The sequence below is a fragment of the Vitis vinifera genome, chromosome 14 (assembly GCF_030704535.1).
Source record: "Vitis vinifera cultivar Pinot Noir 40024 chromosome 14, ASM3070453v1".
NCBI lineage: Eukaryota > Viridiplantae > Streptophyta > Magnoliopsida > Vitales > Vitaceae > Vitis > Vitis vinifera.
The window spans coordinates 29,960,210-29,984,375 of record NC_081818.1 but is presented as its reverse complement, the minus strand read 5'-3'; the positions used below and the strand labels follow the sequence as shown (position 1 = coordinate 29,984,375).

Genomic DNA, 24,166 nt, shown 5'->3' with positions numbered 1-24,166 from the left:
AACACCAGTTCATGAAAACAAGAAAACCAAATCCTAGTAAATTCAACCATAAGATGGGATTCTTTCCTCTTCATCTATCAATCATTGAAAATCAGGATGTAGTCCTCACACCAACCAACAAAATTGTCATAATATTAAGATGTCAGATTTCAATAAAATATCAGTTACATTGTGATCCAAATATGGCATCATTTCTAGGGTCTGCTTCTGTTTAGTACCAAACGCATCACAAGTGATACATGAATCAGTGCTATGGGAAAATAGCTAAAAGAGCGGAGAAGGGAACTGCATGATCTATTGAAGGGTAGAAACTAAAGGAGCTTCTTCCTTTCAAAGAATGTCTTCAGGTGCCATAATTGCAATCCGGCCACTGACAAGCAAACTAAGAGTGAGAGGAAACTAAATGTGGCCATCTTAGAGTTGGTTGCTCGATTAAGTTCTTGCATTTCTTCCTCCCTGGAACACCCGGACAGAAAAAGAGAACAATCATTTGCTATAATGAATAAAATATAAGGGGCTTCTCATATGATCCATCCCAGAAAAGAAAGAATAAAAAATTTAAAATTACCAGAAGTTAGTTTGTCCATACCTCTCACGAAGATAAAACATTTCTTCATGAATGGATGTGACTGTGTCGTACAGCTTCTTCAACTCCAGTTCCATCACCTAGCACAAGTGGGATACAACACCATCAACACACAATACTAGGATTCAGCAGATATTACAATGTCTTTCCGTAAATTTTTGAGAAGTAGTGAAACTTTCCAAATGAGAAAAATAAGAGATAGTAACATTAAACTAGGAAATAAGCTCCCTACATCTTGGAAAAGTTAGCAGGAGGTAAAAGGTGAGGTGAGGCTCAGCAGATCTGTGCTTTGAATATCTTTACATTCTTATGAATCAATATATGCATCCAAACTAGTTTTTATACCTATGGCTTGATTCTTTGGATTCCTATTGTTTCACCATATGCATCCAAACTGCTTTGACCTCCACAGCTGCTTCAAGACAGTCCAGGAGATAGCCAAGCCAAACCAAATTATCATTCTTTGTATGTGCAAATTATCATTCTTTGTATGTGGTGAAAGGCCCCAAGTTTACTGCCTTTAAGTACCACTGATTAACAATTCCACAAGGTTCTAAGGACTCCACAAGGCTTCTACTTAATCTTCACCATCTTTAAAAAATCATCCAGAACAGGAAGTCATGAGAAGAGGCAGATATTTATTCCATGTTTCATCTTTCCCTTACTGGTTTCACCTGGCATCTGGACACCCATAAATTCCTAAAATGTTGATTTAAGCTGAGGAAGAAATGGAAGATAATAAGCCTCCTAAAGAGCATAGCATACCAAAATGATAATTGAAAGCAAGTTGTCCATATTGAAAGATCTCCAACTAAATAAAAGATTGACAAGTAGCAGTTTTTGCCCAGGAAATTTTACACTAAATCAAATTAGAACAATACTGAACTCTCAGAACTGAGCTTTATATGTTAAAATCATTTTGTTGATCTGAAGTTGGACAATGCTCAGTGTCAATCTCCAACAAAAGATACACAATGCTTGGTATCAATCCCCAAAATGTCCAAATGGCCCAACCTCCAGACTGACTGAATGAAAACATACACTCAGGAAGAACAATCTTGAAAGATAACACATAAATAAACTAGTTATTTTTTATATCTAAACTACAGCAAAAGACAAAAATCAGTGGCATCTAACTTGAAATACTACATGGGTGCTCTACTTTTGTCATACCTCAGCTAGCCAGCTGGAGCTAAACTTGAAACCAAGTTTTGAAGATGATGAAACTTTTGAGGCCATATCTAGGTTGAAGATAATTTGGCAAAATAAGAGCCATGTCTAGATTGATCTATGGAAAAATGAAGAAGTAAGATTTTGCCCATGCAAAAGGTGCAATGTGAATACACATCAAACTTAAAATGCTATGTGGGTCCTTTAGTTATAACCTACCTTGCCAACTGGATCAAAGTGAAGAAATTGTTAAAACCCATTTTTTGAGAGGTATGAGAAGGGCACAAGAGTTGGTCAAGTACAATGGCAACCTCCTGACCTACTTCATGTATCTATTCTCTAGTTCTTCCCCATAATTTATGTTCACATCAGCTATACTCATGAAAATCATGCCCAGTCATACACACTTCACAATATCCCTCCATCCCATGTTGAAGTTCCGTAAAGTTGAAAAGTTCTGAGGGGAAGCCCAAACAAGTCGTGCATTGAATCACACAACTAACAACGATGATAGCTAGTTATACATTAAGGCAGTTGCTACCAATGAGGTAGTTTTTTACCCCCTTCTTTTTTTATAATTAAAGAGAATAAATAATGGCCACAACCCATGTAGAAGAAATATTATGGGTTGGCACCACAGAAAAACAAAACACGCAAGGAAGACAAGAAATGAAATAAAAGAAAATGCCAGTTAGCAGTAAACAATCAGAGGAACTGCTCAAATTCCTGAAAAATCAATGTCTCCTGCCTACCAAGCCGCCCTCGTCCGAAAATTGCAACAAGTACATAGTTAATTTTGAATTCTACAACTGATATTAACCATTAGCCCAAAAACCCAAATCTTAGGACTCAATATTTCTAAGTTGAAATATACGACTTTCAGCTGAAATCCTAGGATTCCCAATCTGAGATAAAAATAAGAGTCACTGAGCTAACTCCATAGCACACACTAAAAAAAAGCCTAATTACAACTATTGGTGTCTACTGTACCATTTAGGCTAATCCACCCAATCTAGGGACATATATTCTGTTTGGAAATAAGTGTAATTATTTTAAATGAGGTGATAAAAAAGTTACTTCCTATAATACATAGATGTCCCAGATAAATGTCACTTCCAGCATATATTTTTTGATAGGCAATTAGAAAAAGGGGCCTAGAAAAAAGGGTCACACCCGACTACACAAGTACTTCCTAGCATACATGCATCACAGTCAACCTAAAATGTTATCTCTACTTAAACCACGAGCGACCATATCTTCGCTTCTTATGTATGTTCACCATAAAACAAGAATCACCATATCTTTGTTTCTCATGAACCTTCAGCATTCTCAACCCAGCAAATGTTCATCAAGAAGGTGAATTTTGTATGCCATACAACTCAAGCCCATTATCATATAAATAAGCAGTATATGAAGAATTAAGAAACCAAACATGGTAACTAGAATAATTAACAAATGGTCTCGAGATAATACAAAGAAAGGACCCAAAACCATTTAAAAAAACAGGTAATAGCACATCACTCACCTCAACCTGCCCTTTCTTAGCAACCTTGGACCAGTCCTTAGCAGCAACACCAGTTCTCCAATCAAAATCAATAGTTACTGTTAATGGAGGCTTGTGCTGAGGCGCCCAGAAGCAAGCGGTGTAGTCACCTTCTTCAGCTGCAGTAAACGCAAAATTACCAGATTCTATATGATCCCCAGTATGATAATTGTTCCCGTACGGAGAAGAAACCTGCAACAACTCCATTTTCACCAAATCAATCTCCACTCAAAAAAGGCATACCATAGAATAAAAAGGGTGGAATTCAACCCTCCATTTGGTTCCCCAGAAAATCCAGGAAAAGATCGGATCCCAAATACAACCGTTTGACTCAGTTGAGGTAAGGCTTCCGTTTTCCGCAACCCAACAAACTCAAAATTGCATTTCCTTTTCTTTTCCCGAATTTTCACACAACCTAAAGTAATATTTTTCCTTTTTAGAAATACAAAGACAAGATAAAACACAAAATTTCATAACTTTCAAAATTTGCTTTCTCCGCAACCAAACAAGGGGTTAGGGTTTCAATATCGAATTCAAGCTCACCTGAGCTGTAATCTTGTGCGTGTCCGGCAAAGGGAAGCCCTCGTTCGGATTGATGACGCTGTACTTGCCGACACTCATGGCGTTGGTCTTGATATCTTCCGATATGCACTTTGTGCCACCTGAAGTGAGGTCGAACCGCATCGAATCAGCGGCCGTACACATCAGCCCTACAATCACAATTAGGGTTTTGAATCTGCTCATCGCTTCTGAAACCCTAGAATTCGCTGACTCGGTTCGAACTCGGAGCCTCTGTGACTCACTAGCTGAATCGGAGATCTGGCCGTTTGGTTTGTCTTAGGGGAGGAAGAGTAGTTTCAGCAGTGACGTTTTCCATACAATAAATTCGTGACACTTCATCAGTTCAGACTTAATGTGGATATTTTTGGAAATTCGCTTATTCTATTTATTGTTACATATATTTGAATTTAATCCATAAATAAATTAGACTTAAATATTTTTATCTGCCCCCTTTATTTACAATTAATTATTATAATAAACCGCACAATTAATAGTTTAAATCAAATAAATCGGTTATAATTAATTCATCCTTATTCAATCAAAATTCTTTAAAAATCTAAATATTTTTCCTTACTTTAGTCTATTTTCATTCAGTTTTAAGAAATTTTTACCACATTTTATCTTTTAATAAACAAATTAAATCAAAATTATGTTAAATATAAATTTAAAAACAGGTGCACACCTACTTTTAATTTATAAATTATTCAAAACTTTTATTCATGGTATCCAAATATTAATAAAAATATTATGATATTTTAATAAAAATATTAAATTTAATAGTTCCAATTTACCCAATTTAAGCGAGTGAGGAAATAAATTTTTAAAAAAATATCAAAATTATCATTACTTTTAATATAAACAAAATCAAAATATAGTTCTTACTAAAAAGTTATGTAAATTTAAGTTTGTAAAATCAATTTATAAATTTGTAAATATTTTGTTTTTACTACCCAAAATAAGTTGAATATTAAAGTAGTGTAGGAAATGTTGGTCTCAGAATCACAAGTTGCAACATTTTCTTAGTTTTTCTGTTTTTGGAAAATTATTTGGTTTTATGTAAGGGAGGGGTTAAGACAGCTTGTATGAGGCTGTATCCAGAGGACAAAAGTTAAGACACTTCACCTAATGCAAGAAAATGAAATTAATTTCTATTCCGGCTACCAAACACGCCCCGTAAAGATTTATAGGGTGGAAATGGTAGTAATATGAGCTAATGATTACTGGACATAAATTCTCACTTAAGCTTTCACACATAAGTCAACTTCTAACAGTTTGCTGTCCTTTTCCAATTTCTACATGAAAAATGTTGCAATAAATTTTTTCCCATGATTGGTGGGAAGGGTGATGAATAAATACATGGCCAACAATGCTATGCAGCAGTCAATAATATTTTATCTACTTTACCCATCTAATTGATTTTGAATTAAAGAGTGGTGGATCCCTAGTGGTATATATTATTACTTTGTTTCATTGTTTGTTGAACTGTTCTTGCAGAGAGAGACGGTCTAAGATGAGGAATAATCAAGAAACTTGTTCATACTGTTGAGTTTTCCTCTCTGAGCTCTTCAAATGGAATGGGGGTCTGATTCCATCTCTGTGTTTCTGCTGAGTCCTTGAATCAAAAGGACAAAAAAAAAAATGAAGTTCGGGAAGGAGTTCGTATCACAGATGGTGCCCGAATGGCAAGAAGCATACATGAATTACAATTTTCTGAAGGGCTTGTTGAAAGATGTGTTGAGGTTCAGGCAGCAGAATATGTTGACAGCGGCCATGTCTGCCACACCTAGATCCTCATTGAAGAGAAGGGTGTCATTGTACAGGGCGTTTAGTGGGCTTACAGGCAGATACAGAGGGTCTCCTAGGAAGAACAATGAGGATGAAGCAATACTGGTGAGCGCAGTGGAGGAAGAGGGGTCAGAAGGGCACTACCAGACCATGTTTTTGATGTCATCTGAAGCAGGAGGAGAGTATGAGCTTGTGTATTTCAGGAGGCTTGATGAAGAGTTCAACAAAGTGGTGAAGTTCTATAAGGGGAAGGTGGAGGAAGTGATGAGGGAGGCAGAGGAGCTGAACAAGCAAATGGATGCTCTCATTGCTCTTCGGATCAAGGTGGAGAATCCACCGGTGGGGTTTGGAGGAGGAGGAGGAGGTGGTGATGGTTCTGGCCCAGCAGAGAGGCTTAATCATCAGGACAATGGAAGAAAGCCTGGTAAGGAGGAATTGTTTGCTCAGATTTTCATTTCAGTCAGAAATCTATAGAAATCCTAATTCCCTATCTGCAGAAGAATGTTGGGACAGTGAAATGGAATAGGGAAAATCTGATATTTTTTTAATTTTTTCTGTTTTATAGAAGAATTTTGGTTTTGTATGTGAAGGAAGGGTGCATATGGATGCAATCCAAGAAGTTGAGATGAGCAGTGGGGCAAATGGGGCAAATTCAGAAGATGAAAGAGGGAGGAGGAACATGGCGAAAAGCAGCAAAGGCAGAGAGGGCAAGCCAGATATTGAGGGCTTTAAACCAGCTTCACTAGATATCTTGAATCATGTCAAGATCAACATTGAACGAGAAACTCCAATATCAACTTTGAAGGGCATTCTCACAACTTCAACGTCTGATTTGTCGTTCAGCAAGGAAGAGCTGAGGAAAGCAGAAGAGCTAATAACCAAGGCGTTTGTTGAATTCCATAAAAAACTTCGGGTTCTAAAAAGTTACTGGTAACAGGGCTTTCTCTTCTTCTTTCTACATAATCTAAAGTTTTCATTCTTAAAAGCATGTAGCTGATCATATCACTGATAAATGTACCAGCTTCTTGAACCAGTTAGCATTCTCTAAGATCATGAAGAAGTATGACAAGGTCCCCAACAATTCTGTTTCTCATTACTCACTGAACTGCAAAATTTATAGTTCAATGTCACTAATTTGATTCAGTGCAGATCACTTCAAGGAATGCATCGAAGGCCTACCTGGAGATGGTGGACAATTCGCCTATAGGAAGCTCAGATGAGGCTAGACATATTTCTTGAGAATTTACTTATGTTAGTAGGATCAATTCTCTTCTCACACTAACTCTACTTTTGGGTTCATCTTCCTCTTTGCAGGTTACTAAGCTTGTGGAGAGGGTGGAGGCTACCTTCATCAAGCACTTTGCAAATGGAAACCACAGAAAAGGAATGGATATTTTGAGGCCTAAAGCTAAGAGGGAAAGGCATAGAGTAACATATTTCTTGGGTAAGACTTGGGCTCAAAGCATTCTTCCTTTTTTTTTTTCTCAATCAATAATAAATCAAAACAAATTCTCTTAACCGTTTGTTATGCAGGTTTCTTCTCTGGTTGCTCCATAGCACTTGTGGTTGCCATTGTTGTAATCATACATGCCAGAGATATCATGAAGAACCCAGGCCGTGCTCTGTATATGGACAACATATTTCCACTCTACAGGTAAGTTTTTGGTGTTCCATGGATCCTAAAATTGATCAGGGCTGAGATGGTTGTTTCCACATTTTTGCAGCTTGTTTGGATTCATTGTGCTACATATGCTCATGTACTCTGCAAACATATACTTCTGGAGGCGGTATCGGGTCAATTACACATTTATATTTGGTTTCAAGCAAGGAACAGCTTTGGGTTACAGAGAAGTTCTTCTTCTTAGTTCTGCTCTTTCAGTACTCACATTGGGCGGTGTCCTGTCAAACTTGGATATGGAGATGGACGAAAGAACTAAAAGCTTCAAAGCATTAACAGAATTAGTCCCTTTAGGCATAGTCATTGTAAGATCTTCTGTATTTCAATCTTTTTTTATCTAACAAAACAAGCCAACATTTTCCAAATGAGTATGAACTCTCAACATCTGGTTTGCAGGTTTTGCTTCTTATAATCTTCTGTCCTTTCAACATCATATACAGATCAAGTCGCTTCTTCTTTATCCAGTGCGCATTTCACTGTATATGTGCTCCCCTTTACAAGGTAACCACGCCAGGAACCTGCAAAAGGAGGATAAATTAGTGGAATCTAATCTTCATTTCATTGTGTCTGTAGGTCACCCTCCCTGATTTCTTCTTGGCAGATCAGCTTACAAGCCAGGTTTGACATTGAGTCTATTATTATATGAACTTGTTCAGTTTGATCACAATACTTAGCCAAAGTTCACTGCTCCATTTCAGGTTCAGGCTTTTAGGAGTCTAGAATTCTATGTCTGCTACTATGTCTGGGGGAACTTCAAAACAAGATCACACAAGTGCCCTGAAAGTAAAGTTTTCAAAGATTTTTATCTTGTTGTAGCAGTGATTCCATATGCGTTTCGCCTCCTTCAGGTATTGGCATGCCAAATCAAACAGCAGTAGTTCTGATGTTTCTCCTGTCTGATTCTTCTTCTATCATATCACACATGACAATGAGGTTATTAATGGGGGTTTTCTATGTACTGGAATGTAGTGTTTTCGGCGCTGGGTTGATGAGAAAGATCCAAGTCATGTGCTTAACGGGCTGAAGTACTTCTCAACGATTGCTGCAGTTGTCTTGAGGACGGCTAATGAGCTACAGGGGGGAATGATTTGGAAAATCATGGCTGCAGCCAGTTCAGGCATTGCAACCATTGCCAATACATACTGGGACATCGTCATAGACTGGGGTCTTCTACGTTGGAACTCAAAAAACCCTTGGCTGAGGGACAAGCTCCTTGTACCCTCCAAAAGTGTATACTTCATAGCCATGGTGAGAACCCAGGAACCTTTTAGGTAATGTTGTTTATCAGGGGGTTGCTCAAAAGCCTCAGAGGCATCTTGTCTCATACAAATTGCAGGTGTTGAATGTCATTTTGAGACTAGCTTGGATGCAGACGGTGATGGGTATTCGAGATTTTCCTTTCATGCATAGAACAGCATTGGTTGCAGTGGTTGCCTGCTTGGAGATCATTCGTCGTGGCATCTGGAACTTCTTCAGGTATGTGAACTTAGACCTGGAAACCTGTTATGCTTCAAAATGTTGCTTTTCTCACAGATGGGAGGTTCATGTTGAGTTGATCAGGTTGGAGAATGAGCACCTGAACAATGTGGGGAAGTACAGGGCATTCAAGTCAGTCCCTCTGCCTTTCAACTATGACGACAACTATGCCAGCAAGCATGCATAGGAAACCAAAAGCATAGAAAGGATGCTAGAAAGCAGGATGAGATTATGTTTCATGGAAAATATCATTCATTTTTTCCTTTATTCTCTTTTTTCTTGTTTGTTTGGTGAGAATGGAATGGAACAGTAAATATTAAGGCAGCCTATTGTACTCACACAAAGGGAAGTAATCCATTGGTTTTGAGCCTAATCGAATGTACAAACTGCTGAATTGATAATTATATAGTCTACAAAAATAATCCAGATACAGAACAAAACTAACTAGTAGAGCAAAACGTTAAATGTAAGGGTTGCAGCTTTATTACAAGTAAATGAAAGTACACACTGCCAGTCAGTTTCCACTCATTACAAGAAACCGTTCCAAAGCAAGAAACAAAAGCACCCTAAAAGGCTAATTCTGTTTTCTTGAATTTGCATCCTCTTGATCTGCCTCCTCCCCACTCTGTAATGTTGCTAAAGAGTTGGAGGCAGAGTTTTCAGCTGTCACTGCACCAGCACTTTCATCATCCTGGTTACCAAAGAAAGATGCAAATGATAATGGGTTGCAGGTGGAGCTAGCCTTTCGAAGGCCCCTTATGGCTTTCATTGCAGCAAGGGTACTGCGGTATATATCCCCCGTTTCCTCCCCAAGGGATGAGGGTGTGTCAGAAGAGAGATTTGGTAAGTCATTAAGCAATTGGTTTGTCTGATTTCGTAGAGTGGGTGTAGATTCAATTACTTCTGCTTCCAATGGGAAGAGGAGCTCGAGATTGGCCTCACATTCACGCACTAACCTTGTGAGAGGTTCTGTTGTGAAAAAGGGCTGATTAAGAGCCAGTTGTGTGAAAGGCAGACTCAACAATCCGCCTGTTCTTTTGTCATACTTTTTTAGAATTTTAACCAGACCTATTGAAGCAAGAACGTGGAAATGGATCAGGAACTGCTGATATCTAGAGTTCATCAACTGATATCATGTACTAAAAGAATTAATGAAGCAGCAGTTTACCTGTAGAACTTGGGGAACAATAATTTTTGAGAAGCACCATCTCCCCATGAATGGTGACAAAGCCCTTGACTGACCCAAATTAGACATAGAAGAAAAGAAAGAAGTGAAGTAAGCTATACCTGCAAAATTTAGGGAGCTATAATTTTTGAGAAGCACCATCTCCCCATGAATAGCGACAAAATCCTTCCGGATGTCCATCATTTCTTCACTGAACTCACTCTCTGACGTCAAAACTCCACCCTTGATGCTCTTCTCCTTCACTTGTTCAATTCTTTCCTTCAGCTCCTTTAGCAATTGCAGTTAAGAATCAATAAAGAGCCACAAAGACATAATTTCACAGCATTCTCCAGAAACTGCTCAATGACTACAATCATGGAGATTATCAACTGAAAGTTGGACCATTGTACAGGGAAAAATACTTTTTTAAGATAAATTTGCACTCAATTTAAGACCAAAAGCATCAAGTGGATTACAAAGAAAAATTAGTGATAGTTCTATTCTTTGGATATCCTGCCTTGAGAACATCATTGAAGGTAACAGTCAAAACATAAATTCAACTTAAGAGTATGGAAGAGTTGGCCTGTTTTTTGTTGCAGTGTTGGAGAGGCAGGTGTAGGTTTGTTCCAGATGATCTACACCCTGGAGTCTCTGAAGGGTTTGGTTCAAATTTCCAGGAAAACTTGGAAATCTAATAGGCTCAAGGATTAAATTCAGGGTTCCAGGACAAATCATTGGTTCTAAGGGACCAGTCCAATGCAACTCCTACCAAATAATGATCAAGAATAAGACTTCTCTAAAAGTATGTATGTTGGGAAGTTTTCAATTGTAGCAGTGATTGAAGTAAACATTTAAATAAGAACTCAGGGAAATTATGGAGAGTTGCAGGAGCAGCACACCATCATAAGCTTGTATCTGCTTCAAAAAAAATATTTTTTTCCAACTAGGATTTACAGGTAGCAAGCTCAAGTAATTATGTAAAAATATAACTCCAAAGTAAGTCAAAGTTCTACAGAAAAAGCCTCTGAATAACCAAATTTTGGTTGCTAATTCCCAAGACGAGATTAGCACCACAACGATGGCGAAATCCGGCGGCAGCTCAAAATTTAGAGTTAAATAAATGGGATTGAATCAATTATGTTGATTTGTGAGTGCATTCAATTGTGAAAACCTCGTGAAAAATCCGTATGAAACAAATTTCTTTCAGCTTTTTCCTAATTAAACTACATTTGGCTACATGGGCATGCAGTTTCTTTTTCCCTTCAACTTCAAACGATCAGAAAATAGAGTCAAACCCACAAAAAGGAAAGAAAGAAAAAAACCTGTAAACGAATAACGAACTCTTCCTCCTTGTCAACGTAGAAATCGTTGAACTTCTCGAGCTCTTCGTTGAGAATCCGAACGAACCATTCTTGGAGGTCCATCAAGGGCCTGTTCTCATGATGACCATGGACGTCATCGACATCGGCGGAGCCTTCAAGGAGGCGAAAGTCGTGGGGTGGAGGAAGCGAATCGGCGGCGGTGGGGATGGTTTTGAGAAGCTTTTTCAAGGGCTTGTAGCAGAGAAACTTGTCCCTCCACTCCGGCAGGGTCTCCTCCAGGTGGGTCCGGAACTCCTTGCCGAATTTCATCGCGGTGTGGCCGCCAGCAAAGCAACTGTGGCGTGGGGTAAAGAAGAGGCGTAGGGAGAAGGCTAGAGCAAAAATGGTTAGAGAGAGGGGAGTTGGGGAGGAGGAATTTCGGAATCTTTGAGATTGGATAAAATACCTGTTTGGATTGGCATCTTTCCGACGGATGATGTTACCAACTATTTCGTCATTTTTCCATCCAAAAATTCTACCACTTCATCATTAAAGTTTTCACTAATGCTTTCACTTCAAATAATTTGAAGGAGAATTACTCGATCTTGGCATATAAATAAATACTTCCAGAATGTTTTTAATAATCATATCTCCCATTTTTTATATTTTAGAAAATAATTTTCAAAGTTTTATCAAATATGTTTGGCCATGTTTTTCAAAATTTATTTTTAAAAACTGTTTTTAAGTTAAAAATAAAAATAAATTTTGTAGTGTTTTATAAAAATAAGGGTGTTTGATAAATTGTTTTTAAAAATAAAAAAATAAAAAGCTTATTTGAATAAGTTATTTTTAAAAATAATTTTTTTGTTTTGGTTTTATAAAAACATTACAAATTCAATTTATATAATACAAATTAAAATTTAAAAATAAAACTAGTTTGTAATTACAAATAAATTAAAAAATAAATAGTTTTTAGTAAATCATGAATAATAGTATTATAATAAAATCATAAATTATATTTTTTAAGAAAAAATATATTATTTTAGTATATGTTAAAAACTTAACTATATTAGAATCTTTATAATTTTTTTCTGGTTAAAAATAAATGATAATAATAATTTAAAATAATACTTATTAATAATATTTTATTTAAAAGGAATAATGAATAAAGTTTAACTTATTAACATGTAAATAAGGAATAAAGTTTACATTTTACAGGTCAGAAATCATATTTATTTGAGTTTAAAAAGGTGTTACAATTTATCTTTGTACGCTTTGGATGGATAACCTAACCTGAGTCAATAGAATTTCTTTTTAAAATAAGAAATTGCAAGTATTATTTCTTTTATATTCTGTTTTCCCTTTTATAAATAAATAAAATACTCCACGATTCTAACTTTCCAAAAATCTATTTTATTTTTTACAATAAAAGTTATAAAACTAATCTTGCCATCGAATGCTCCAATGAAAATGTACGTGAAAAATCCGGATCCAGAGAGTAGAGTCAAGGTTGGAAGACGACGAAAGAATTGTTTGTTTCGACTTTCTGTTCTCGAAATGACTTATTTCCATGGCTTCTGCTAAGTAGCCGTAAGTGACAGAAGCCGTCCCTCTTTGTCTGCTTCTAGATCACAACAGCTGGTACGCTTCATAAAAATGGTACATTGAAACATTATTAAGGTGACAATGACAAATTCATAGAAATGGTAGATTATAACATTATAAGGTGACAATGACCATTCAAATCAAGCCCGTAAAACATTTTAGATTTATATTTATTTGATGGAGTGCTTTTGTGATTTCATAGATAATCCTGGCCATGAATTTAGATTGAAGAAGGTTTTGGAATGATCAGACATACTACTACTAACCAAACCTTCATTTTCCCTCTTTATTTCTTTCATTTAGGCTTTTCCATCGTTCAAGTTCAAGAATAGGAAGCTTCAATACCACAACAAAGAAAAACATCGTCCTGAAGGAGCATTGAGTTATTAATGGGATCAATTCGTTTCATGATGATCCACCACAAAAGAAAGAAGACAACATTCAGCTATTAAAACACTAAAAATAAGGAAAACAGAACACTAAAAATAAGGAAAACAGAAGGTGTCAGAACTTGTAGGTGCCGCGCCCTATATGCTCTCCAGAGCCTGGAGTATGTCAGCCTTCAAGTCTTCAAAGTCTTCAACTCCAAAGCTGAACCGAACCAAGTTGTCCTGGATACCATACTTAGCTCTCTCCGACTGGTTAAGATCCCTGTTTTGGAAAGCACGAACAATTCAATTAAAAGAATCAGAACCAAGTAACAAGGACAAGGTGAAACCCAATGTGCAAGTCTTGTGATTATTCAGTGAGACCAATGCCAAACAGGGGTATTCATTTATGCTACTACATGAGAGGAATGAAGGGGAATACCAGTAAGACATAATCGCAGGCTGATCAACAATGCTCTCACAGCCTCCGAAGGATGGGGCAATATAAGGGATTTTCAATGCATCAACAAACTTGATGGTGGTGGTTAAGTCTCCATCAACCTGCAAATTTAAATAGCAATAAGCACTTAAAATCCAACTTCCAGATGAACAACCTCACACCAGCACATGAAAATGGTTACAAATGCTTACCTCAAAACTGACTACTCCACCAAAACCAGTCATCTGTCGCTTGGCAATATGATGTTCAGGGTGACTTGGCAAGCCTGGATAATAGACGCATTTCACCTGCCAATGATCTATCAATCAGGGTCTCACAGATTAAGATGGTAAATGATTATATTTTGAAGAATGCAATTTTTCATACGGATTCTTGCAACCTTACTGCTTTATATTGAAGTTAACAGCTTTTGATGGACTAGATGCACAATGAGAATTGGAAAATAGCAGCATGTGGTACAAGAGAAATTAATTAAAGAGATAAACAGGCAGACAAGCAAATTATGCACAAACTTCAGGTACCTCAGGAACATAGAAAAATGAGTTAATAATTTCCCTATAGTGGTGATCTGATGCAGTTTAATGGGCCTGATGAAAATAGCAGAGGTAAAACTAGGTAAGTTGGCATCAATGATTGTGGATCAAGTTATTCAAACAGTATTTACTAGTGAGGATCAAGTCATGACAAAGGCAGTCACATAGGGTGGTGTGGTGTGTGGTGGGCTGCATCATCATGGTGTGGTGTAAGGGTGGGAATTCCCAGCTCTGAGGTGGCAGTGGCAATGGGCTTTGAGGCATGGTTATCCTGCAGTGGTGGTTTCCTACTCACTGCATTGAGGTGGCAGCAGAGTGAGTAGTGATTGCAATGCGGATCCAGTTAAACACTAAATTTACAGACTGAAAATGCTGTAGGCGGTAGCAACTCTAATGGTAGTCTGTAGTGACTTGGTTGGTTGTGGTGTGGTGATATTAAATTAGGAGTCATTAAAACTATTATTGAAAAATATAATATGGATGGTCTCTATTTAATGTTCTAAAATAAGGTTTTATTAGCTTTTATCAAATTATATATGCATAAATTGTTTAGCATGAAGCAAATCCAATAAAGATGGCCTTCTTTTAAAATAAAAATAAAGATAAAGTCTGATTCAAAGCCTTCTCATTTTATGATAGTGTACTGTCTTTCCCCATGCATATACATAGGCATGACTCCTACGTATTTGCTGTCTGCGCATAACCAATGAAGCTCCATAATGACAGATACAAAAACTTATAGGGCATTGATTGTGCTAGCTGCAAATTATTTTTAAAGATAGAGCGTCATCTCATCACCATTGTGATGCTTCTAATACTTAATTCCAGCATAATTCTGCAGGCAAAAACTTCCTACATGTTTACATGCCAGATTCAGTAATACTAGCAACGCCACAGTAGGTTCTTTATCAACAGAAATTAGAAAAACAAGAGGTGAAGTATGAAATTTCTAGAATTGAAATGCACCTTAGGATGGGCCTCTAAAATCTTGGCCATCCTCAATGCTGTTGAATTTTGTTGCTGTACACGAAGATGCAGTGTCTTCATGCCTCGGATGATCAGATATGCGGCATTCTGATAAAAATAAATTTAAAAAACAAGTTATTATGATTCAGGCTCAAGCTGCATAAGACTTGCAGTGGAATAAATAAGATTTACAGTTCTTCAACTTCAAGAATTCCTTGTAGGAAAATCTTAAAGAAACTCATAAGCACCCATATGCACATCATGTTTTACACACCACCACAAACATCTAGTTTAGAAGTCTAAAAATATATCTGATTAATAATGCCTGCATTGTTAACAAGTTCCAAATTTACATCACATCTCTGCCAGTAGTCAGTGTGTAAGAAAGGTTGAAAACAGCATAGGTTATCCTGACAACACTAAAAGATTACTCACCGGGTTGAGAACACCACCCAGAACATGATGCAAATTCCGAATAGTTGAAACCAACTTTTCAGAACCACTAATGCAACCTGCAATTACCTGGCACAGAAATCTGCTTGTTTAATGCTAAGATTATGGTACTCTATGGACTGATTAAAACTACTCTTTTAACCAACTACATTCACCAATGCAATTTGACCTACATCATTGTGTCCTGCAATATATTTTGTTGCAGAATGCAGCACGAGATCAGCCCCAAGAGAAAGGGTCTTCTGGTTGAGAGGTGTTGCAAAAGTACTGTCTATGCAGACTAGTGCTCCCTTCCTGTGGCAAAGCTCTGAAACCAACTCAATGTCAACACATCTGAGAAATGGATTGGTCGGAGACTCAGTGAAGAAAAGTGTAACCTGCATGTGACAATGTCAGTCATCTCAGTATGACCTGCCATTTGAAAAATGATTACTGAAAAGAAAACTTCGAAAAACTAACAACCATCTTGAATACTGACATTGTTCTTATCCAGTGCAGATTTCAGAGCTTCCGTATCAGCAGGGTCGATGACAGTTACCTGCATTTCAGTTATTATGAACATAAGCGCTCATGGAAGTTTACAAAATTAAAAAGTACATTGTCATAGAAAAATCCCCACAGGAAGGTTTCTAAACATGGAAAATACTCGATGAGATGATGGAACTGTTCATATATTGAACAATATACTGATTTATTGAAATCATTATAACAAACACAACTTTGCATCCCTTCCATCCCCCCACCCGGACAACTTAACACGTAAATCAAGAAAATGGGGATGAAAACAATACCTCAACCCCCAATTTAGGCAGAAAGGTTTCAATAAAAATCCTTGTCCTCCTATAACAATCTGTGGTTGTCACCATATGCCCACCAGGTGGAACCAATGCCAGCAACATAACTGTACTAGCACACATTCCAGATGCCATTATCACAGTTGATTCAGCCCCCTCAAGTGCACTGTTCCAGAGAGAGAGAAGGACCTCATTAAAAATTGGATCAAATGGGTTCTACCAACAAAAAAGTATTAGAATGGAGTGTAAACCTTATCTTCTCCTCCAGAACCACCGTTGTTGGATTTCCATAACGCCCATATTCAAAACTTGCCCGGCGTTTCTCCTATCAAAAGTTCAGAGACACATTCTTTTCATTTCTAAATGAATAATGAGATGTAGCAATGGATTTCGTTTCAGTAGAACGCATACCTTGAAATCAATGAGCTCAGCAGTTTTCTTGAAAAAGTAAGCAGAAGTATTGACCACTGGGGTAGTAATTGCATCAGTAACTATGCCGCGACCTAATCTTTCACCTGCTCAAACCAAAGGCAACATCACTGAGTGGCTAACCCCCAAAATAAATAATAAACAAGATGCATGTAAAAAGAAGGGCTTAACAAATATGCCAAATTCATTTCATTACAAAAAAAAAATGCACTTTGAGACGGATAAAAGGGAGAAAAGGAACTTTTTGTTTTGGATGATATATTTTATAAATAATACAGATTGACCAAGGCTTTACACAACAGGTCAGCCAGTTTTTTTGTTCTGACCATGGTTCAGACCAGCGAGCTGAGCTCTGCAAAAGTCCATTAGGCGTGGCGGCGTCAACCAGAAATGGACGCATGAATTACAGATAAAAGCCCACAAAACCAAGAAAATACAAGAGTTCCAACCCAGATAAAGAATCAATTAATCGGCTGACTTTCCTAATTATATTCACCAGAGAGTTCAACCCTTCCTAGAAAATCCCATTGAGGCAAGCCATACCATCTCAGATGTCCATGAAAATGGTTAAATCCGTCAAATTGGACGCTACAAACAACAAAACGAAACCAAATCTATCTACCAAACAAAACCAAGACGCACAGATTAAACATAAAAAGAAAAAGACAAATCCTTAAAACAAAAGAAACACAAAAGCGGAGAATCAAAATAGAAGGATGGAAACAGAGAGAGATATATATACCAGCATGAATAGTAAGGGTCCCATCAAAACCCAAAAATGAGGCCTTCTCATCGGCCAAATCCTCATACTGTACATCACTACCACTACTCTCCACCACCGAAACCTCCACCGACGCCTCCACCGACGCAGCGGCTGCGGCGGAGGCGGAGGCGGCGGCGGCGGCGGCCGAGTCAGCTGACCAAGAAGCCGCAACGACCTGCGCGACGCCGATGTTGCTGCAGTTCCTCCGAGCCTTGGTGCTGAGCTGGCGCACAAAGTTCGGAGGGAATCGGAAGATCAAAGAAGACAGAGCGGAGGCACCGAAAATTTGGTGACTCGGCACCGAGCTTGCCTTGCCGGAGAATCGGCCGCCAGAGGCAAAAGCTTCCGGGCGATGAGGTCCGCCGCAGAAGTCTGGTTCGGAACGGCACTCGAAGGCGGCGGAAACCCTAGGGCAGCTAGAGACAGCCATGGATCAAGATCGCTGTCTTCTCTGAAATGATTCAACAATCTCCAGAAACCTCTCTCACCATTCAAATAAGCGCCTCTCTTTGTCGTTTTACTCTAATTATAATTTCCTCCCTTAGGTTTTCCCAATTGCAAACTTCCCCTTTTATAATTAAAGTTTGTCATGAAAACCCTCCTTTTTTTTCCAAAAGCATTATTTTTAATTAAAGTTTTTTTCTTATTAATAATAAACTTGTTTGGTAAACTTTGTTTTTTTTAAACAAATAAAAAAAATGTGTTTGGTAATTTCATAAAATAAAAAAAAAAAAAAATACTGGCAACTTGGCAGGTGGTAAGTAGCTATCTAATATCAAAATATATTAATAATATTTTATCTTATGTAAGCACTAAGTCCGAGGTAAGAAAAAAAAATTGTAAATGTAAAAAGTAGTCATGTCAAGAAAACCTTTAAATAAAAATAATAAATATAATGACAAATAACCATTTGTTTATTGTGTCGGATAAATTATTTTTTTATGTTTAGGGTTTATTTGATAATATGTGATATAAGCACATTTGTCGTTGATTAGTGGCCAACTCAAACTACTATCTTATATTACTCTTCTTTTTTTATTAAAGAAAAAATCCATGACTTCGTTAGTATTAAAAAATCTACTAACTTTATATATAAAAAATATCCACTTGTCCGAGAGGGTACTAATATTTTATCGACAATCACTCTCTTCCTTCATAATTATTGTATCTAATTTGAAATATAGCATAAAATTCTATAGCGATATTTTCTGAATTTTTATATTTTTTAAAAGGAAATGAGGATATGGTAATTTCAAAAATCACCTGATAAACTTTGTAATTCTTAAAAAAAAAAAATAGGGAGTGAGAAATGTAAATTGAACATTTTCTAACCACAATTAAATGTTTTAAACTAACTAGGGTTAGTTTGTCGACGCTCTTTGCTAGGCCCACTGTGACGCTTTGGAACTCACAAACCAATAAAAGGACGAAGTTTAATAGTTGTTTTGAAATTCATCCAATCAAATCGCGAGGGGGCGATAGGTACTTGCTGGAGCAGGTGATCCAATCATGAACTGAGGAAAAATGACGCCGTAATTGGCAATACCGTGTACTATGGTGGGTTCAATGAATTTTATGATTCCTTTCCTGTTCTGACATATTACAATGATTAAGTTCCTGTACTTTTTCCTTATTTATTTTTTAAATAAATTTAATTTAAATGAGAAACAGAACCTCGTCATTTGAGAATTGCTTGAAGATTCATACAGACCATATAGGGATCATGAAAATTAGCACGAAAAATCATATGAAAAAATCAACATCTGTGAAAGAAGAAAGTCCAAGACATGATATAATAACTCCAGTGCAGAAAGGGAAATTCATGATAAACATTCAAATCATGAAATCATGTATAAATTGATCATAAGTCCTCTCTGATCATATGAACATGATCAAACCAAAGAAATGGGAAGCTAGCTCCTAGAGCGTAGATCGTGTCCTGAAACAATGATCGAAAGGTCCCTAGTTCAAATTTCCAGATATTTAAACAATGTAGGGTAAAGGGATGGACCCATGTCGCCGAAAATAAATATAAAAAAGGTAATAACAAACAAATCAAGGTTGGGTGTAGTACGAATGGAACAATAGAGAAAGAGACAAAATGTTATGAGCTGTGGAGGTGTTTGTCAAAGACTCCAAGGCATTTTTTCCTTTCTGTGGCTCAAGTGACTAGCTTCAAGCAATTGGGGTGGGGGTAGTGGAATCAATTGACAGCATTTTCAAGTTGGTAGATTCGTTTGATACCTTTCTCAAAGTAGGAAATACTAACAACCTACGCTAATGACATGTTAGTAGGTTCTGACCTGTGTAACCTTAATAGGGATGGGAAGGATGCCCCAAAAAAAGAAGAAAAAAACCAATAGGATCAGGTCTTCACTGGAATCCACCCAGAACGAGGCAGGGTTGAGGACCAGGACCCTATATTCCCCACCCAGAATCCGGCCAGATCATATTATTAAATGTGAATTTCAAGAGGGGAATGGGGAACTTGTCCCCCTGGAACTCTTCTAGCCTAAAACGCAGAATGGCAGCAGGGATGGGGAAAAAATTTACAAGCAGGGATGAGACAAGGAGTCCTTGACCACGCCTCACCCCTTTTACATCTTTAAACCTGTAAGACAAATGTGATACAGAAGCTTTCTTTGCTACCTTGAAGGGCATGGGGTTGAAGAATGGGGAGAATTGAAATTCTAATAAAGAAAGCTTGTTGAGTTGGTCCAGGTTTTCATGGTTGGATTCCTGTGGGAATTCCGCAAGCCCCTAGAATCATGAATCAAAAGTGAGAAAACAAAAAAAAATAAAGACTGACAGAACTGTCAGTGAATGTGTTTTTCCTTTTCAGGAATGACCTATAATAGCTTAAACTCTGTGGGAAAATAATTGAGACCAATCAGCTAATTTATGAAAACATCAACAGATGATATGTGCTTCAAAAATTTGCAATTGAGAGTTCTGCAATATGTTTAAAGAGGAATATAAACCGATGGAACTTCGTGATTCAGTTGCTTGGACCATAATGTCTAGCTTCATTTGCAGCAAACATGGACAAAAAGCTGACTAATTCCCTTCCCCTGATCCCCCTCTATCTCCACTGCAACAGTAAAAGTGTGGTAGCTTGACTCGGCCACAGCTCCTGGACAAAGAATGAATAATGAAAATAAAAATCCAAATTGTGCAGTACACCGCATCCTCTCTGATAAGGAGAAGGTGAATATCAAGCCAAGGGGGGGGGGGGGGGGGGTCATGCAAGAAGAGAAGGCTCAAAAAGAAAATAGAAACAAGAGCAAGCAAAATTCAAATGTGTATTCTTGCGACTGAAGAGAAAAAATAAGTCTGAGACACTGAAATAAGATGAAATAAGCCAAAGGGTCTGTATAATAAGCTAAGTTGTTATTAACTATAGTTTGTATGTCTGTTCATCCTACTGGGCAAAGAGCAAAGGAACAATACCTAAAATACATATGGAAAGCTCCCAAATGCCTAAATGAGGCAAATTTCAAGTCTAGTTTCTCGTGTAGAAACAAAAATTCAAGATTTGTTTAGCAAAAACGAATTTCTTTAATGCTAGATCAGCTTGATTTTGGTAATCAGCAGTTTTAGCTGCAGGGATGGTTTGTTCATAATATGAGACAAGTGCATCTCTTGAAGCAGAGTCATTCTTAGGAGAGACAATTTCAAAATAAATTTTAAATAAGCTAATTTTCCTTAATTTAAAATGTATGACATGTCAAAATAGAGATGATTAGGAGCATACCAATTCTAAAAACTTAAGTCAGGGTGGACCAATTCTTATTTTCTCATCCATATCCCAAACTAAAACAATCGTCCAACTTTTACGTACATAGAACGTGGAAATTGTATTTTGAGGTTTAAAACTATGACATGCTTCACAAATCAGAAGGAAGAAACAAAAAACTTGAAAAACTCTTTATGCATGCACATGAGATTAATACCAACTAGAAGACCAAGTTGCCTAAGTTCATGCATCTTTTTAAAAGCACATGATAATCATTTTAGAGGTGGATGATGTATTCTGTGTCTATCATTCATGTTAAAAAGCAATGGCTAAAAAGCAAGGACTATACTAGGGATATTTTTAGATACATGCAACTTGCTCTAACATTGCATTTACACCTCTTCTTGTCCAAAAATCATATTTAAATATTTAATGTTTCCTTATCTCACTTTACTTGAAATGATTTACTTTATCGTAATTTTTGGACAGAAATGATTTCAAGATAATGAAGCTAAGAAATTTACTGCACCACTTGCACTACAAATTCTATTACATAGTAAATAGACCACTAATAGTCTTAGAAAAAAGCACAATACAACTTATATAATGAACTAAAAGGGAAAATGACACTAAAGAAACTAATGAACAATTGTCCCTTTCTTTCTTATGCAACAAGACAAGGCATTTGAGACAGCCTTTGCTCGAGTTTTTTTCCTAGATAAATTTAATCAACACAAAACTGGTGCTTACACCAATCACCCCTTAGTATATTAAAAAAGGAAAAAATTCAAATATCCGCTTAGTCAGGTGTTAGTCTATCTGAGGAAAACATTCAATTAAGTTCAGTGTTTATTGGCCTTCATAGTATATTTACATGTTGAATTTTCTATTTGAATAACTAAAAAATCAGTGCCCTTACTTGCACCGGATTATGACTGGAACAGGTTTCAGAGCCTTTGGTCCATTTCTTATGCCTCTTTTATGGCGAGACACCTGCATATTTAGGACATATAGTTAGCTTTGAGATCAGAAAGTAACAAATTTTCATCACCTAAAATAAATGAAATAAATAAGAAAAACCCCAAATAGCACATTAAAAATCTGGGTGTGAGTATGTACACTTTTTTCTTTATAAATTTTTTCCTCAATCCAGGCTTCTTTACAATGCAAGCAGAGCTTTCACAATATAGGCCTACCTGTAATTGTGTGACTTGAAATGATACCATTCACTGATTCCTATTTTATGTATGGAAAACCGAAATTATGAATTCACAACTGTGCTTGGTTTTGTTGCATTGGGAAGATAAAGTGTGGTTTGATCATCACCGATTTTTGTAAAACAGTTTGTTTTGATCATCCATATTTAATTAACATCCATAAACCTATTCTGTAATGGATTTAATTTTCCGATAAAATATTGCATTCCTTCTCTCATTATAGGTCTAGATATCAAGATTTCGCATGTTAGCTCATCCATCCCGGGAATTCTAATTCAAGATTTCATTTTCTAGATTTAGATTTATTATGCATGTATTACACAAGCTCTTAAACTAATATGATTTTTTCAGTATATTAATTTATACTCGCTTCCCGCTCACTGAACATCAGTATAATCAATATTCAAAGGAGACACCTCAAAATTCACTGCTGACACCAGATTAAATCCAGATCATTGGACAACCCAACAATCAGTGCTCAAAATATGGAATCCCCAAATGATAAATCAGCCAGCAATTGACACCAAAAAAAGAAATCAATAACACATTAGACAGAACCTTTGATTTATACTCAATGACTTATTTCCTGCTCACCTACCACAATCATAATCAACACTCAAAGAAGCAAAAACAATTCAAAATTCACTACTGAAATAGGGTGGACGTAAAGCCATTGGACAACAAAACTTTCAATGCTCAAAATATGAAAACCCATATGCTTAAACCAGATAACAATCAATACCCAAGAATGAAATCAACAACACACCACATAAAACCTTTAATTTATATTAATTTCTTCCCACTTACTACAAGTATGGTCAATATCCAGAAGGGGCAAAATACCTCAAAATTCACTTATGAAACGATATAAAAGCCAAGTCGTTGGACACCCCAACAATCAATGCTCAAAATTCGAAAGACCCAAACGCTTAACCAGCCATCCCACGACCCCGAAAAAAAATCTACATCACATTATACAGAAACTTTACTTTATAATGATTTCCTGCTCACCTCCTACCAGTATAATCTATACTCAAAACAGTAAAAACACCTCGAATTCAATTTTGAAATGAGATGACAACCTAATCACAGGACAACCCAGAAGTCAATGATTAAAATCTGAAAGACCCAAATGCTTAAACTAACCAACAATCGATACAGAAAACCGACCTTTCTCTTTGGGACAGCCATAAGCTCCATAGAACCAGAAAAATAGGGATTGGGTAATTCGATTTTGGGGTCTTCCTGTGACTCATTGTTTGACTCAGGCAGAACGAACTGTAGTCCGGTTGTACAGTCCATCATCCTCCCCAAAGGCGCTGATATAGCCGCATGGTGGCTGAGCCCTCTGCTACTGATTAACCTGCACCTCAAATTGTCCGCTGCGCACTTTAGCATCGTCGCCATGGTTGCACCCCAAAAGCTCAAAACCTCTCTCCCCGACTTCAAAATTGCAGGGAAATTAGGGTTAGAATATAAGCTGTTGGGCCCAACCCAACCCAGCTCGGCCCAGTTCTTATTATAATATAGGGAAATAGATCAAACAAGTAGAATACAACGATTAAACTTTATGTTTG

The 24,166-nt window shown here is 37.0% G+C and overlaps 5 protein-coding genes across 7 annotated transcripts; 1 reads left to right on the top strand and 4 right to left on the bottom strand.

The window, feature by feature from the left end:
* Nucleotides 1–99: 99 nt before the first annotated feature.
* LOC100257605 (transmembrane emp24 domain-containing protein p24delta9) lies at nt 100–4,226 on the bottom strand. Its single transcript, XM_002283848.5, has 4 exons — nt 3,843–4,226; nt 3,282–3,491; nt 590–666; nt 100–456 (listed from the first exon to the last, which is right to left on the bottom strand). Exons 1-4 carry the CDS (start codon nt 4,041–4,043, stop codon nt 312–314), a joined length of 633 nt encoding a protein of 210 aa, XP_002283884.1. The 5' UTR covers nt 4,044–4,226; the 3' UTR covers nt 100–311.
* Nucleotides 4,227–5,273: 1,047 nt separating this feature from the next.
* LOC100259413 (phosphate transporter PHO1 homolog 9) lies at nt 5,274–9,200 on the top strand. Of its 2 annotated transcripts, XM_010662782.3 has the most exons (13): nt 5,284–6,069; nt 6,236–6,575; nt 6,667–6,715; nt 6,795–6,866; nt 6,960–7,089; nt 7,179–7,299; nt 7,370–7,628; nt 7,720–7,824; nt 7,897–7,941; nt 8,022–8,171; nt 8,293–8,571; nt 8,660–8,799; nt 8,884–9,200. In XM_010662782.3, exons 1-13 carry the CDS (start codon nt 5,499–5,501, stop codon nt 8,984–8,986), a joined length of 2,364 nt encoding a protein of 787 aa, XP_010661084.1. In that variant the 5' UTR covers nt 5,284–5,498; the 3' UTR covers nt 8,987–9,200. The 2 variants fall into 2 exon arrangements, with proteins under 2 accessions (XP_059598845.1, XP_010661084.1); XM_059742862.1 differs by having other exon boundaries at nt 5,274–6,069; nt 8,660–9,200.
* On the bottom strand, nt 9,178–11,846 carry LOC100262730 (SPX domain-containing protein 4). The gene is made up of 3 exons (XM_002283854.5): nt 11,287–11,846; nt 10,087–10,252; nt 9,178–9,867 (listed from the first exon to the last, which is right to left on the bottom strand). Exons 1-3 carry the CDS (start codon nt 11,593–11,595, stop codon nt 9,374–9,376), a joined length of 969 nt encoding a protein of 322 aa, XP_002283890.1. The 5' UTR covers nt 11,596–11,846; the 3' UTR covers nt 9,178–9,373.
* Nucleotides 11,847–13,129: 1,283 nt separating this feature from the next.
* On the bottom strand, nt 13,130–18,296 carry LOC100267880 (cystathionine gamma-synthase 1, chloroplastic). Of its 2 annotated transcripts, XM_002283830.5 has the most exons (11): nt 17,616–18,217; nt 16,856–16,959; nt 16,696–16,769; nt 16,442–16,610; nt 16,129–16,188; nt 15,824–16,027; nt 15,633–15,719; nt 15,198–15,305; nt 13,890–13,985; nt 13,681–13,799; nt 13,130–13,521 (listed from the first exon to the last, which is right to left on the bottom strand). In XM_002283830.5, the coding sequence occupies exons 1-11, from the start codon at nt 18,064–18,066 to the stop codon at nt 13,398–13,400; spliced, it is 1,596 nt and encodes a 531-aa protein (XP_002283866.1). In that variant the 5' UTR covers nt 18,067–18,217; the 3' UTR covers nt 13,130–13,397. The 2 variants fall into 2 exon arrangements, with proteins under 2 accessions (XP_002283866.1, XP_059598844.1); XM_059742861.1 differs by having other exon boundaries at nt 13,130–13,799; nt 17,616–18,296.
* Nucleotides 18,297–20,516: 2,220 nt separating this feature from the next.
* LOC100264586 (uncharacterized) lies at nt 20,517–24,128 on the bottom strand. Its single transcript, XM_002283825.4, has 3 exons — nt 23,760–24,128; nt 22,292–22,365; nt 20,517–20,769 (listed from the first exon to the last, which is right to left on the bottom strand). Exons 1-3 carry the CDS (start codon nt 23,994–23,996, stop codon nt 20,694–20,696), a joined length of 387 nt encoding a protein of 128 aa, XP_002283861.1. The 5' UTR covers nt 23,997–24,128; the 3' UTR covers nt 20,517–20,693.
* Between the last annotated feature and the right edge of the window lie 38 nt (nt 24,129–24,166).

Bases quoted from the DNA above. Each gene is read 5' to 3' on its own strand.
- LOC100262730 (XM_002283854.5), bottom strand. From the start codon at position 11,595: ATGAAATTCGGCAAGGAGTTCCGGACCCACCTGGAGGAGACCCTGCCG. The intron at 10,253-11,286 runs GTTTTTTTCTTT...CAATTGCTAAAG, and splicing joins AGTTCGTTATTCGTTTACAG to GAGCTGAAGGAAAGAATTGA. The intron at 9,868-10,086 runs GTATAGCTTACT...TTGCTTCAATAG, and splicing joins TAGCTCCCTAAATTTTGCAG to GTCTGGTTAAAATTCTAAAA.
- LOC100267880 (XM_059742861.1), bottom strand. From the start codon at position 18,066: ATGGCTGTCTCTAGCTGCCCTAGGGTTTCCGCCGCCTTCGAGTGCCGT. The intron at 16,770-16,855 runs GTATGCGTTCTA...AACTTTTGATAG, and splicing joins CTGAGCTCATTGATTTCAAG to GAGAAACGCCGGGCAAGTTT. The intron at 16,611-16,695 runs GTTTACACTCCA...TCTCTGGAACAG, and splicing joins GTTCTGGAGGAGAAGATAAG to TGCACTTGAGGGGGCTGAAT.
- LOC100259413 (XM_059742862.1), top strand. From the start codon at position 5,499: ATGAAGTTCGGGAAGGAGTTCGTATCACAGATGGTGCCCGAATGGCAA. The intron at 7,090-7,178 runs GTAAGACTTGGG...TTTGTTATGCAG, and splicing joins TAGAGTAACATATTTCTTGG to GTTTCTTCTCTGGTTGCTCC. The intron at 7,300-7,369 runs GTAAGTTTTTGG...ACATTTTTGCAG, and splicing joins AACATATTTCCACTCTACAG to CTTGTTTGGATTCATTGTGC.
- LOC100264586 (XM_002283825.4), bottom strand. From the start codon at position 23,996: ATGGCGACGATGCTAAAGTGCGCAGCGGACAATTTGAGGTGCAGGTTA. The intron at 22,366-23,759 runs GTCGGTTTTCTG...CTAAATATGCAG, and splicing joins TGGCTGTCCCAAAGAGAAAG to GTGTCTCGCCATAAAAGAGG. The intron at 20,770-22,291 runs GTAAGGGCACTG...TTCTTTGTCCAG, and splicing joins CCAGTCATAATCCGGTGCAA to GAGCTGTGGCCGAGTCAAGC.
- LOC100257605 (XM_002283848.5), bottom strand. From the start codon at position 4,043: ATGAGCAGATTCAAAACCCTAATTGTGATTGTAGGGCTGATGTGTACG. The intron at 3,492-3,842 runs GTGAGCTTGAAT...GAGTTGTTGCAG, and splicing joins CGCACAAGATTACAGCTCAG to GTTTCTTCTCCGTACGGGAA. The intron at 457-589 runs GTATGGACAAAC...CGGGTGTTCCAG, and splicing joins ATGTTTTATCTTCGTGAGAG to GGAGGAAGAAATGCAAGAAC.